Source organism: Diorhabda carinulata, chromosome 5 (genome assembly GCF_026250575.1).
Source record: "Diorhabda carinulata isolate Delta chromosome 5, icDioCari1.1, whole genome shotgun sequence".
Lineage (NCBI taxonomy): Eukaryota > Metazoa > Arthropoda > Insecta > Coleoptera > Chrysomelidae > Diorhabda > Diorhabda carinulata.
This window is the reverse complement of record NC_079464.1, coordinates 4,174,563-4,190,126: the sequence shown is the minus strand read 5'-3', so window position 1 is coordinate 4,190,126 and position 15,564 is coordinate 4,174,563. Positions and strand designations below refer to the sequence as shown.

Genomic DNA, 15,564 nt, shown 5'->3' with positions numbered 1-15,564 from the left:
CTTTTGTGAACTCAATGAATGCGTCTACTAGATGCTCTACGTCTTCTATATTCTCCGTCGAAAGCTGGTGTGTCCACCTTGTCTAGTTTCCACCGTTTTATCCTTCTAAAGGTAGGTATCCTGTCGTTCAACACATCTAGTCTGAGTTTGGATACTGTATATACTTTTCGAGTTAGTCTCCTCTTTGAGTCTCCTCCAGGTATGAAGCTAGTATCCGTATTTTCTGACACATCCTTCAATCTATCAATCAATCTGATTTACGTGACGCAAATCCATATCTCTTGCCGCTGTTATCAAATGAAATCTTCTGGATACCAGATAACCGGCTTTCTGAAGATTATCCGACACCCAGTTAAGTTCGTTTAGATCTTTTGCCATTGGTTCACGTCGTATAATTGCTTGGAGGACATGTCCTCTTCCTACAATTTTGAAAGTTGCATATGATCGACCCCTAAACTGGATCGGAATCGAACCGGCGACCAAAGCTAAGGCGTCGAATGCTTCTTTTGCTTTAGGTGCGAAAATAGGACTTGCAGTCAATTTTGGCGTAGCTTATTTACAGTAGAAATTTGTGTAATTTGACTTTTATTAATGTGATTTCTTGTAAGTACATTTCTATGTTAATAAAACTGTGTATCAATCAGATTACATTCTATAAATATCAAATGACAGCATGTGGTAATATTTTCGATGCAATTTTCGCACGAGGCGTATAAAACATCCCTTCACGCGAAAGTGAACAGGTAAAATCTAATAATGTCGTCCGAATGTATCTGTTTCAGTTATTTCCCTTGGAGACTGAGAACTAGCAGGTGTTCCAGATATTGAAAAATGTCACAAGACAATGAAATATGTTCTAATTCGTTCTCGAAAAGACGACTTAATAACTTTGGGTATAAATCGATATATTTCTACTTCAAAAATAGATGTCGCTGTTTAACACCACTAGTTAAAAGTCTAGTTCATTATAAATGTTAAATAGTGTGGTATCAATATTTACAATACGTTTTTTAATATATTAATTTCTACGTTAAGTTCTTGTTTTCATATAAAAGAAAATATTTATGGCAAGTCTCAACAAGCTCGACATAAATTTTCAAATCACTGCTTCGATCCGTTTTATTATAGTAAAGCTCGACGACCACTCACTCAATTAGAACACCAAATTAGTCGAAGAAATTGCAAATTGACCAGCACCTAAAAACAAAAGAAATTCCAGCACACACTTTTTAAAACAAGTGTTCTAAAGCTCCTACATGAGCATCGGTAAAGAAAGCTCGTGCCAGAAAAAGCGAAGGTCACTAAAAGCTCCCAAAAAGTCTCAAAGTATTATCAAAAAAAGGTGCGCCAAAATCAACCGAGTTATGCGCTTGTTTCTTGACAATGCTCGCTATCCAAGATTATAGAGCTTGAATACCTACCATACGGCCCTGATCTGGCCCTGTCCGACTATTTTTTGCCCGCAAAGATTGAGGCCAAGTTAGGAATAAACTGCAATGAAATTAAATAGGAGGTGTACGAACTTTTTGACTCAGATGCATCAGAAGATCTATCACTGGGGATCCTCTAGGTTTACAGTTGATCTACCAATCCCTCTCCCCAGTTCAGAATGTGAAATGGCTCCATATACCAGACCTGAGATGTACCTTCTTTCTTTTCCTGTCACTGGAAATCCTCTAGGTTTACAGTTGATTTCCCAATCCCTCTCCTCAGTTCAGAATGTGGAATGGCTCCAAATACCAGTCCTGAAATGTTCTCTCTTTCTTTTCCTGTCACTGGGAATCCTCTAGGTTTACACTTGATCTACCATTCCCTCTCCTCAGTTCAGAATGTGGAATGGCTCCAAATACCAGCCCTGAAATGTTCCTTCTTTCTTTTCCTGTCAGAGGGAATCCTCTAGGTTTACAGTTGATTTCCCAATCCCTCTCCTCAGTGCAGAATGTGGAATGGCTCCAAATACCAGACCTGAAATGTTCCTTCTTTTTTTTCCTGTCACTGGGAATCCTCTAGGTTTACACTTGATCTCCCAATCCCTCTCCTCAGTTCAGAATGTGAAATGGCTCCAAATACCAGACCTGAAATGTTCCTTATTTCTTTTCCTGTCACTGGGAATCCTCTAGGTTTACAGTTGATCCACCAATCCCTCTCCTCAGTTCAGAAGGTGGAATGGCTCCAAATACCAGTCCTGAAATGTTCCTTATTTCTTTTCCTGTCACTGGGAATCCTCTAGGTTTACAGTTGATCCACCAATCCCTCTCCTCAGTTCAGAATGTGGAATGGCTCCAAATACCAGACCTGAAATGTTCCTTCTTTTTTTTCCTGTCACTGGGAATCCTCTAGGTTTACAGTTGATTTCCCAATCCCTCTCCTCAGTTCAGAATGTGGAATGGCTCCAAATACCAGCCCTGAAATGTTCCTTCTTTCTTTTCCTGTCATAGGGAATCCTCTAGGTTTACAGTTGATTTCCCAATCCCTCTCCTCAGTGCAGAATGTGGAATGGCTCCAAATACCAGACCTGAAATGTTCCTTATTTCTTTTCCTGTCACTGGGAATCCTCTAGGTTTACAGTTGATCCACCAATCCCTCTCCTCAGTTCAGAAGGTGGAATGGCTCCAAATACCAGACCTGAAATGTTCCTTATTTCTTTTCCTGTCACTGGGAATCCTCTAGGTTTACAGTTGATCCACCAATCCCTCTCCTCAGTTCAGAAGGTGGAATGGCTCCAAATACCAGTCCTGAAATGTTCCTTATTTCTTTTCCTGTCACTGGGAATCCTCTAGGTTTACAGTTGATCCACCAATCCCTCTCCTCAGTTCAGAATGTGGAATGGCTCCAAATACCAGACCTGAAATGTTCCTTCTTTTTTTTCCTGTCACTGGGAATCCTCTAGGTTTACAGTTGATTTCCCAATCCCTCTCCTCAGTTCAGAATGTGGAATGGCTCCAAATACCAGCCCTGAAATGTTCCTTCTTTCTTTTCCTGTCATAGGGAATCCTCTAGGTTTACAGTTGATTTCCCAATCCCTCTCCTCAGTGCAGAATGTGGAATGGCTCCAAATACCAGACCTGAAATGTTCCTTATTTCTTTTCCTGTCACTGGGAATCCTCTAGGTTTACAGTTGATCCACCAATCCCTCTCCTCAGTTCAGAAGGTGGAATGGCTCCAAATACCAGTCCTGAAATGTTCCTTATTTCTTTTCCTGTCACTGGGAATCCTCTAGGTTTACAGTTGATCCACCAATCCCTCTCCTCAGTTCAGAATGTGGAATGGCTCCAAATACCAGACCTGAAATGTTCCTTCTTTTTTTTCCTGTCACTGGGAATCCTCTAGGTTTACAGTTGATTTCCCAATCCCTCTCCTCAGTTCAGAATGTGGAATGGCTCCAAATACCAGCCCTGAAATGTTCCTTCTTTCTTTTCCTGTCATAGGGAATCCTCTAGGTTTACAGTTGATTTCCCAATCCCTCTCCTCAGTGCAGAATGTGGAATGGCTCCAAATACCAGACCTGAAATGTTCCTTATTTCTTTTCCTGTCACTGGGAATCCTCTAGGTTTACAGTTGATCCACCAATCCCTCTCCTCAGTTCAGAAGGTGGAATGGCTCCAAATACCAGTCCTGAAATGTTCCTTATTTCTTTTCCTGTCACTGGGAATCCTCTAGGTTTACAGTTGATCCACCAATCCCTCTCCTCAGTTCAGAATGTGGAATGGCTCCAAATACCAGACCTGAAATGTTCCTTCTTTTTTTTCCTGTCACTGGGAATCCTCTAGGTTTACAGTTGATTTCCCAATCCCTCTCCTCAGTTCAGAATGTGGAATGGCTCCAAATACCAGCCCTGAAATGTTCCTTCTTTCTTTTCCTGTCATAGGGAATCCTCTAGGTTTACAGTTGATTTCCCAATCCCTCTCCTCAGTGCAGAATGTGGAATGGCTCCAAATACCAGACCTGAAATGTTCCTTATTTCTTTTCCTGTCACTGGGAATCCTCTAGGTTTACAGTTGATCTCCCAATACCTCTTCTCAGTTCAGAATGTGGAATGGCTCCAAATACCAGCCCTGAAATGTTCTCTCTTTCTTTTCCTGTCACTGGGAATCCTCTAGGTTTACAGTTGATTTCCCAATCCCTCTCCTCAGTTCAGAATGTGGAATGGCTCCAAATACCAGCCCTGAAATGTTCCTTCTTTCTTTTCCTGTCATAGGGAATCCTCTAGGTTTACAGTTGATTTCCCAATCCCTCTCCTCAGTGCAGAATGTGGAATGGCTCCAAATACCAGACCTGAAATGTTCTCTCTTTCTTTTCCTGTCACTGGGAATCCTCTAGGTTTACACTTGATCTACCAATCCCTCTCCTCAGTTCAGAATGTGGAATGGTTCCAAATACCAGCCCTGAAATGTTCCTTCTTTCTTTTTCTGTCAAAGGAAATCCTCTAGGTTTACAGTTGATTTCCCAATTCCTCTCCTCAGTTCAGAATGTGAAATGGCTCCAAATACCAGACCTGAAATGTTCCTTATTTCTTTTCCTGTCACTGGGAATCCTCTAGGTTTACAGTTGATCTCCCAATCCCTCTTCTCAGTTCAGAATGTGGAATGGCTCCAAATACCAGCCCTGAAATGTTCCTTCTTTCTTTTCCTGTCATAGGGAATCCTCTAGGTTTACAGTTGATTTCCCAATCCCTCTCCTCAGTGCAGAATGTGGAATGGCTCCAAATACCAGACCTGAAATGTTCCTTCTTTTTTTTCCTGTCATAGGGAATCCTCTAGGTTTACAGTTGATTTCCCAATTCCTCTCCTCAGTTCAGAATGTGAAATGGCTCCAAATACCAGACCTGAAATGTTCCTTATTTCTTTTCCTGTCACTGGGAATCCTCTAGGTTTACAGTTGATCTCCCAATCCCTCTTCTCAGTTCAGAATGTGGTATGGCTCCAAATACCAGCCCTGAAATGTTCCTTCTTTCTTTTCCTGTCATAGGGAATCCTCTAGGTTTACAGTTGATCTCCCAATCCCTCTCCTCAGTGCAGAATGTGGAATGGCTCCAAATACCAGACCTGAAATGTTCCTTCTTTTTTTTCCTGTCACTGGGAATCCTCTAGGTTTACAGTTGATCTCCCAATTCCTCTCCTCAGTTCAGAATGTGAAATGGCTCCAAATACCAGACCTGAAATGTTCCTTATTTCTTTTCCTGTCATAGGGAATCCTCTAGGTTTACAGTTGATTTCCCAATCCCTCTCCTCAGTGCAGAATGTGGAATGGCTCCAAATACCAGACCTGAAATGTTCCTTCTTTTTTTTCCTGTCATAGGGAATCCTCTAGGTTTACAGTTGATTTCCCAATTCCTCTCCTCAGTTCAGAATGTGAAATGGCTCCAAATACCAGACCTGAAATGTTCCTTATTTCTTTTCCTGTCACTGGGAATCCTCTAGGTTTACAGTTGATCTCCCAATCCCTCTTCTCAGTTCAGAATGTGGTATGGCTCCAAATACCAGCCCTGAAATGTTCCTTCTTTCTTTTCCTGTCATAGGGAATCCTCTAGGTTTACAGTTGATCTCCCAATCCCTCTCCTCAGTGCAGAATGTGGAATGGCTCCAAATACCAGACCTGAAATGTTCCTTCTTTTTTTTCCTGTCACTGGGAATCCTCTAGGTTTACACTTGATCTCCCAATTCCTCTCCTCAGTTCAGAATGTGGAATGGCTCCAAATACCAGCCCTGAAATGTTCCTTCTTTCTTTTCCTGTCATAGGGAATCCTCTAGGTTTACAGTTGATTTCCCAATCCCTCTCCTCAGTGCAGAATGTGGAATGGCTCCAAATACCAGACCTGAAATGTTCCTTCTTTTTTTTCCTGTCACTGGGAATCCTCTAGGTTTACACTTGATCTCCCAATTCCTCTCCTCAGTTCAGAATGTGAAATACCAGACCTGAAATGTTCCTTATTTCTTTTCCTGTCACTGGGAATCCTCTAGGTTTACAGTTGATCTCCCAATCCCTCTTCTCAGTTCAGAATGTGGAATGGCTCCAAATACCAGCCCTGAAATGTTCCTTCTTTCTTTTCCTGTCATAGGGAATCCTCTAGGTTTACAGTTGATTTCCCAATCCCTCTCCTCAGTGCAGAATGTGGAATGGCTCCAAATACCAGACCTGAAATGTTCCTTCTTTTTTTTCCTGTCACTGGGAATCCTCTAGGTTTACACTTGATCTCCCAATTCCTCTCCTCAGTTCAGAATGTGGAATGGCTCCAAATACCAGCCCTGAAATGTTCCTTCTTTCTTTTCCTGTCATAGGGAATCCTCTAGGTTTACAGTTGATTTCCCAATCCCTCTCCTCAGTGCAGAATGTGGAATGGCTTCAAATACCAGACCTGAAATGTTCCTTCTTTTTTTTCCTGTCACTGGGAATCTTCTAGGTTTACACTTGATCTCCCAATTCCTCTCCTCAGTTCAGAATGTGAAATGGCTCCAAATACCAGACCTGAAATGTTCCTTATTTCTTTTCCTGTCACTGGGAATCCTCTAGGTTTACAGTTGATCTCCCAATCCCTCTTCTCAGTTCAGAATGTGGAATGGCTCCAAATACCAGCCCTGAAATGTTCTCTCTTTCTTTTCCTGTCACTGGGAATCCTCTAGGTTTACAGTTGATTTCCCAATCCCTCTCCTCAGTTCAGAATGTGGATGTTTTTAACAAATATAATCATTAAATACGAATTTTACAACTATTTTATTACCCCACCTTATTTTTTTATGTTATAACATTTATTTTGTTTGTCATTTTCAGTGGTCAAACTCTTTTTAAACTTGTCTGGTATTCATAATCATTCACAGAAACATGAACTGAGAATCTAATAAAACTACCGCAACAAAAAAGACAATGTCGGTGAAATTATGTCTGGAATTATTAATATAATTCAGTTTTTACATGTTCACGTGAAGAGTTGCACATATTGGTAGTGACACTTCTGGAAATTTGTTGTTGCAGTCGACGTTGTATCACATAAACACGAATTAATATGAAAGGATTGATCATGGGAAAATAAACTAATAACTAACTCAGAAGCTACTGGATGAGGTCAATATTTGTATAAAATATAATTAATTTGAATTTGAAACTAGTTTTGTAATACAAAATATTCGGTACTGCTTGTTGTCGGGACGTTTGGCCATATCTATGTTATAATTCGAGAATTTTGGTGATTAAAATCATCTAGATAAGTAAATGGACTTTTTATTCAACCAGTCGGAGCCCACCTATCCATTAATGGTTAAAAACTATAGTTTATTTCAAAATGATGGCATAGTTTTTATAATAACTGATTGTCAAACATAAAAAAACCACCCCGATAGCCTCATATTCACCCGGACGTTCCTCAATCTGAAAACAGTTGAAACCTATACCATATTTTAAGTTTTAGCACTGCTATAAAGAGTGGAACAACTTTATTCCAACACTTTGTATTATATTGGAAGTTTGAGGGAGTTTTTAATACCCCCGAGAACACAATTGTATAATATTACTCATAAAATATAATATAGAGGACAAGAAAATTTATGTATTCTTTTAATTGGGACCACACTTTATATTATTATGATTATAGGACAAACATCGCAATTTTTAGAAAAAAGATATAAGAATCATCGATTTAATAAAAACTAAAATTCATAGAACCCTGTCATTTTTAATTTCAAATATTAAGATTTCTGCTGAACCCTTCTTTTTGGTAATTTACTTAGTAATATCTGTTTTTTTTTGGCTTTCCGTGATCTCAGCCTATCCCAACTCCTCATTCTATCTCTGAGACTCATTCCCTAGTCGTCATACAGCTGTAGCTGTAGATCATCTTCATCATCATCTAGTATTTTATCATCTGCATACATCTTTTTTTCATTCTGTAATCTGCATTGATGCTTTTTATGATTCTTTCCATGATGCCAAGTAATAATTAAGGATTAAGGCTGTTTTCTATTTGTATCATGGTCATAATCTAAACTTTTTTAGATAATCTTCAACAACATCAAATATCCCTCGATTGTACTTAATCGAAGGCTTTTTTAGGTCAATAAAACATTGATTTTTGTCACCAAATCTTATCAATAGATAGAAAAAACATACAAAAAGTTGTACGACATGGGAAATTGAAGAAATTTATCAATATAATTATATAACGTGAAGAATTTTCTTTTTTATACATAACTTCCTTTGTAAGGACAACGAATTTATTAAAAAAAGGAGTATATTTGTGAAATAGGAAGTTTCTAAACCGCATTTTTATATTACGAAAATCCCCGCATGTATTATAAAAGAAATAAAGAGAACAAAGCACTTTCAGAGTTTCTTTCGGCAAACAGAATTGGAAAGAAGGAACTTCCTTAGAACAACAAACATATCTTTTATTAAAAACTATATTAAATTCTTGAAACATATCACAAACTGGTTGTTACAATAACAAAATCGATTTTCATCCATCCACACAAAAAAAATCATCAGTATAATACAGTGTACACCATAAGTTATCAATTACTTATATTCAAACGAAGATTGTTTTCAGTCAAATCAAATTTCTTCAGAAATAAGAGTGATATGAAAGGAAAATAAAGAAATGAGACTTGGGGAAACTAGAATTGCGTTAATTGTTTATGGATATTAGGAAAGAACATTGAAAATATTAAGAAACAGTAACGAAAATAGTAGAAACCAAAGCAGCTTCAAACTGTATTAAAGAAAATCGTAAAAACCTTCAAAGATATGACGGGAAACATTATTCAAGATAAAGATTAAGTTTATATAAAAATGGAAAAGAAACATCTTGAACAATATGATAAAATAGAAGAACGTAGATAAATGTAAAAGATGCAATAGAAACAATCAACGAGATATTTTTAGTTTCTTCTGTCAAAGTTACAGTTTCAAAATTAACAACAACCGACAATGTCGATAAAACGGTTGATGATTTGAATAAATTTTCTTAAAAAGGTGTCGATATTGAACAAATAAGCTCCCACAAATACAACCAGATCTGTGAAATAACCAGAAGATTGGTAAGTTTAATCATCTCTTCATATCCTAAATCCCTGCTTGTTTAATGGAGTTGAAACTAACCTTAACACAGCTGGCTTAAGACAGCCGGTCAGAAGAACATACATTCGATGAACCAATAAAGTAATTGAGTGAAAAAGATTTCCACCAACACGGAGATCTCACTTGCTAAAGACCGTTACAGAACAACTAGAGCACAACTAGATGATGATGATGTGATGATTACAGAACTGGTTGAAGCTTCAAACAACGATCAAGTGAATTGGGATCAAGTTTATTAGAAAATGAATATACAAATTGAGAACCAGCTCATTTCAAATCTCTCCTCGAGAATTCCATTCCAAGGAATTGATTTTTATAAAAATCTTTTAATACACGATTCAATATACATTGAAAATTATTATTAACAAAGTAGAAACATAAGCTGAAGTGCTAGCAGGAACTAAATGAAGAAAATAGGAGATAGAATGTGAATAATGGATAAAAGATGAATGGGAATCATCTAATGATACTTGAAAAGGTAAAAGAAGAGTTTTTAAATTCATTCATTAACATTTTATAAACACAATAATGTATAACATAATCTAAAACTCGTTCCTTTTTTTTATCTAAGGAATCCAATGTCTTTTATCACATTCGGTAAGCATGAAGTATATTTTCTCTTTGAAAGAAGCGGATAATTTTCTAGTAATGGCTTTAGCGTCATATTCTTCATCTTGTTTCTCGTCAATATTTAACATCATGAGAAACGCCATAGCGTGCGAAAAACCATAATCAGATTCAATTCCTATTTCATCTAGAAATTGTTTATAACTAAAATCGACGTAGCATTTGTGATTCCTCAATACTTGTACTAGTTCTTTATGATAAAACTCCAATAACATATCTAAATGTTGTTCTAAAACATCTTTCTGTACGCTTGTCCACAAAAAGAAGAATATGTCAGCTACGGGAGATCCGTAAGTGTACGATTGGAAGTCTACTATCTTGTTTTTAACAGCTACGTCATCTTTGAAAAGATGCATCATGTTATTAACCCATAGATCGGTGTGTATCACAGTGGAAAAAGGTTCCCTTGGTTTAGGTCTCGGTTTATCACCCCAATATCCAAACTTGGAAATGTACGATGAATAATTTTTATTTTCTTTACAAATTTCCTCGAAAATATCCCTAAATATCACTTGCATTTTCACCGTGTCTTCTATGGGTACGAAATCGTGACAATACGGTTGAACATTCTTTTGGAATAAATCAGGTTTTGATAATTTTAGTGATAAGAATCCTCCGTGGAATCGCGCTAGATCTGTTAGTAGAAGCTTCGTTGTTTGAAAGTTGAAACCAGTTTTTCGGTTCACGTTGACATAACCTAAAACAATATCATTATTTTAAAGCTAGAAAGAAATCAAAGAAATCGATAATGAAAATTGCATGAATTAGTATTTGAATCAGTTCCACACACACCGTATTTTCTGGATTTAACCTCCAGCGACTTTTTCCTGTTTTTAGACATCAAGAATAAGCTCGGCGAAGACTAAAGACAAATCAAACTCGAAGACAACTGTAATAAATAATGAAATTACCATTTAGAGAAGAAAAAATCACAATACAATGCACTGTGACTGAAATTAAAGAAAACGATTATGAAAATTGCATGAATTAGTCTTTGAATCAGTTCCACACCCACCGTATTTCCTGGATTTAACCTCCAGCGACTTTTTCCTGTTTTTAGACATCAAGAATAAGCTCGGCGAAGACTAAAGACAAATCAAACTCGAAGACAACTGTAATAAATAATGAAATTACCATTTAGAGAAGAAAAAATCACAATACAATGCACTGTGACTGAAATTAAAGAAAACGATTATGAAAATTGCATGAATTAGTCTTTGAATCAGTTCCACACCCACCGTATTTCCTGGATTTAACCTCCAGCGACTTTTTCCTGTTTTTAGACATCAAGAATAAGCTCGGCGAAGACTAAAGACAAATCAAACTCGAAGACAACTATAATAAATAATGAAATTACCATTTAGAGAAGAAAAAATCACAATACAATGCACTGTGACTGAAATTAAAGAAAACGATTATGAAAATTGCATGAATTAGTTTTTGAATCAGTTCCACACCCACCGTATTTCCTGGATTTAACCTCCAGCGACTTTTTCCTGTTTTTATACATCAAGAATAAGCTCGGCGAAGACTAAAGACAAATCAAACTCGAAGACAACTATAATAAATAATGAAATTACCATTTAGAGAAGAAAAAATCACAATACAATGCACTGTGACAGAAATCAAAGAAAACTATAATGAAAATTGCATGAATTAGTCTTTGAATCAGTTCCACACCCACCGTATTTTCTGGATTTAACCCCCAGCGACTTTTTCCTGTTTTTAGACATCAAGAATAAGCTCGGCGAAGACTAAAGACAAATCAAACTCGAAGACAACTATAATAAATAATGAAATTACCATTTAGAGAAGAAAAAATCACAATACAATGCACTGTGACAGAAATCAAAGAAAACTATAATGAAAATTGCATGAATTAGTCTTTGAATCAGTTCCACACCCACCGTATTTTCTGGATTTAACCCCCAGCGACTTTTTCCTGTTTTTAGACATCAAGAATAAGCTCGGCGAAGACTAAAGACAAATCAAACTCGAAGACAACTGTAATAAATAATGAAATTACCATTTAGAGAAGAAAAAATCACAATACAATGCACTGTGACAGAAATCAAAGAAAACTATAATGAAAATTGCATGAATTAGTCTTTGAATCAGTTCCACACCCACCGTATTTCCTGGATTTAACCTCCAGCGACTTTTTCCTGTTTTTAGACATCAAGAATAAGCTCGGCGAAGACTAAAGACAAATCAAACTCGAAGACAACTGTAATAAATAATGAAATTACCATTTAGAGAAGAAAAAATCACAATACAATGCACTGTGACAGAAATCAAAGAAAACTATAATGAAAATTGCATGAATTAGTCTTTGAATCAGTTCCACACCCACCGTATTTTCTGGATTTAACCTCCAGCGACTTTTTCCTGTTTTTAGACATCAAGAATAAGCTCGGCGAAGACTAAAGACAAATCAAACTCGAAGACAACTATAATAAATAATGAAATTACCATTTAGAGAAGAAAAAATTACAATACAATGCACTGTGACAGAAATCAAAGAAAACGATTATGAAAATTGCATGAATTAGTCTTTGAATCAGTTCTACACCCACCGTATTTTCTGGATTTAACCTCCAGCGACTTTTTCCTGTTTTTAGACATCAAGAATAAGCTCGGCGAAGACTAAAGACAAATCAAACTCGAAGACAACTGTAATAAATAATGAAATTACCATTTAGAGAAGAAAAAATCACAATACAATGCACTGTGACAGAAATCAAAGAAAACTATAATGAAAATTGCATGAATTAGTCTTTGAATCAGTTCCACACCCACCGTATTTTCTGGATTTAACCTCCAGCGACTTTTTCCTGTTTTTAGACATCAAGAATAAGCTCGGCGAAGACTAAAGACAAATCAAACTCGAAGACAACTATAATAAATAATGAAATTACCATTTAGAGAAGAAAAAATTACAATACAATGCACTGTGACAGAAATCAAAGAAAACGATTATGAAAATTGCATGAATTAGTCTTTGAATCAGTTCCACACCCACCGTATTTTCTGGATTTAACCTCCAGCGACTTTTTCCTGTTTTTAGACATCAAGAATAAGCTCGGCGAAGACTAAAGACAAATCAAACTCGAAGACAACTGTAATAAATAATGAAATTACCATTTAGAGAAGAAAAAATCACAATACAATGCACTGTGACAGAAATCAAAGAAAACTATAATGAAAATTGCATGAATTAGTCTTTGAATCAGTTCCACACCCACCGTATTTTCTGGATTTAACCTCCAGCGACTTTTTCCTGTTTTTAGACATCAAGAATAAGCTCGGCGAAGACTAAAGACAAATCAAACTCGAAGACAACTGTAATAAATAATGAAATTACCATTTAGAGAAGAAAAAATCACAATACAATGCACTGTGACAGAAATCAAAGAAAACTATAATGAAAATTGCATGAATTAGTCTTTGAATCAGTTCCACACCCACCGTATTTTCTGGATTTAACCTCCAGCGACTTTTTCCTGTTTTTAGACATCAAGAATAAGCTCGACGAAGACTAAAGACAAATCAAACTCGAAGACAACTATAATAAATAATGAAATTACCATTTAGAGAAGAAAAAATCACAATACAATGCACTGTGACAGAAATCAAAGAAAACTATAATAAAAATTGCATGAATTAGTCTTTGAATCAGTTCCACACCCACCGTATTTTCTGGATTTAACCTCCAGCGACTTTTTCCTGTTTTTAGACATCAAGAATAAGCTCGGCGAAGACTAAAGACAAATCAAACTCGAAGACAACTATAATAAATAATGAAATTACCATTTAGAGAAGAAAAAATCACAATACAATGCACTGTGACTGAAATCAAAGAAAACTATAATAAAAATTGCATGAAATAGTCTTTGAATCAGTTCCACACCCACCGTATTTCCTGGATTTAACCTCCAGCGACTTTTTCCTGTTTTTAGACATCAAGAATAAGCTCGGCGAAGACTAAAGACAAATCAAACTCGAAGACAACTATAATAAATAATGAAATTACCATTTAGAGAAGAAAAAATCACAATACAATGCACTGTGACTGAAATCAAAGAAAACTATAATGAAAATTGCATGAATTAGTATTTGAATCAGTTCCACACCCACCGTATTTCCTGGATTTAACCTCCAGCGACTTTTTCCTGTTTTTAGACATCGAGAATAAGCTCGGCGAAGACTAAAGACAAATCAAACTCGAAGACAACTGTAATAAATAATGAAATTACCATTTAGAGAAGAAAAAATCACAATACAATGCACTGTGACTGAAATCAAAGAAAACGTTTTTGAATCAGTTCCACACCCACCGTATTTTCTGGATTTAGCCTTCCATCATCCATGAGCAGTGTTTAGAGCTATTCCAGTGTAATAAATCTGATAAGTGACCATAGATGAAACATACCTCAATTATTTCACCTTAGAGTCCCATAGAGCTTTAGCTGAGTGGACTACACGTAATGAATCGACTGCAAAACGTTAAGAACGTAGAAATCGATTCGTAACAGAATTTTGAAATGTGGATACAATTCAACGATTATTTTAACAAGGGTAAACCATGAACGTAGCTTTTGAGCCTATTAGAAGTACAGCTCCATTTGGGGATGAAAAAATCACATTTTAATGGACTGTGAACGAAATCAAAGAAAACAATGATGAAAATTGCATGAATTAGTCTTTAAATCAGTTCTACACCCACCGTATTTTCTAGATTTAGCCTCCAGCGACGTTTTCTTCTTCCCAGATGTTAAGAAGACTCGATATTAAATGATAAAATTAATTACTACAGAACGAATATTGTTTCTAGGCGAGCCTATAAACTTATTGATAGTTATTGAAATATTTACCTTGAGTTTTCAAATTTTCCATTAACAAAACGGCATCGTCGTCTATAGTATCATTACCGTTACCCAATAAATTCTTCCTGGTACCGTAACATATAGGGAATAGGTCGAAGGTTTCGACTCCTATTTCCTTTTGGAAAACTTCCAAAGTAGGTATGACTTTATCATAGAAAGCGAATTCGTTCGAAAATGTTTTTTGTACGTTGAAAACTTTTCTAAATAATTCGGTACCTGGTAATATTTTCGCTACTAAATTCAATGTTTTTTCTTCTTTCTTCGTTTTATTTTCTATAACCACATCCAATTTCAACATAATACTCCCATAATTATCACCAAATTCAGTTAATGTCGTGTAATTAGTAGTTTTTATATTTTCATTTGGTTCCATATATTTTCCCAATAACGCATCCAATTTTTTTATTTCCACAGTCATTTTAAATGATTAATGATAACAGACTTTGATAACAAAATGACTGTTAATTTTACCTGGGTTTTAATAATATACTCGATGTTATATTCAAATTATCTCATTACGTTTATCAGGAAAATAATAAGACTTACTTTTTAGATAATAAATTCCGATTATTATCAAAATAAAATTAGAATTAAATTATTTCTTGGAATTAAAAAAAAAGTTGTATAATCATTAATATTCAGAATTAGTACCCTTAAAATATTTGGGGTTTGTTAACTAAAAAAATTACGATTTTTCGAAATTACTGGCAACATTGCATTGAAATTTCATACGAATATGATTCGGAAGTTACACATCCGATGAATTTGTTTTTATATTTGACTCTCCTAGAGGGCGCTAGTTACACGGTAGTACACCAAAAGGTACTCTAATAATTGATAACTGTGTGATGCGGTGCATTTTCTTGATGAAACAACAATTTTTAGACACAACTCGTAATATACAAAGTTGCATAATTATGATTTAAGAAGTTTTTCTACTTCAATTGCGGTACTTTCAAAATATATGATTTCAAAGCATCAACGA

The 15,564-nt window shown here is 35.9% G+C and overlaps 2 protein-coding genes across 2 annotated transcripts in view; one reads left to right on the top strand and one right to left on the bottom strand.

The window, feature by feature from the left end:
* The window catches only part of LOC130894451 (uncharacterized), a 692,198-nt gene that overhangs the window by 516,606 nt on the left and 160,028 nt on the right, over window positions 1-15,564 (top strand). The window lies entirely within an intron of this gene.
* Window positions 8,377-15,064, bottom strand: LOC130894447 (uncharacterized). The gene is made up of 2 exons (XM_057801302.1): window positions 14,568-15,064; window positions 8,377-10,390 (listed from the first exon to the last, which is right to left on the bottom strand). Exons 1-2 carry the CDS (start codon window positions 14,995-14,997, stop codon window positions 9,633-9,635), a joined length of 1,188 nt encoding a protein of 395 aa, XP_057657285.1. The 5' UTR covers window positions 14,998-15,064; the 3' UTR covers window positions 8,377-9,632.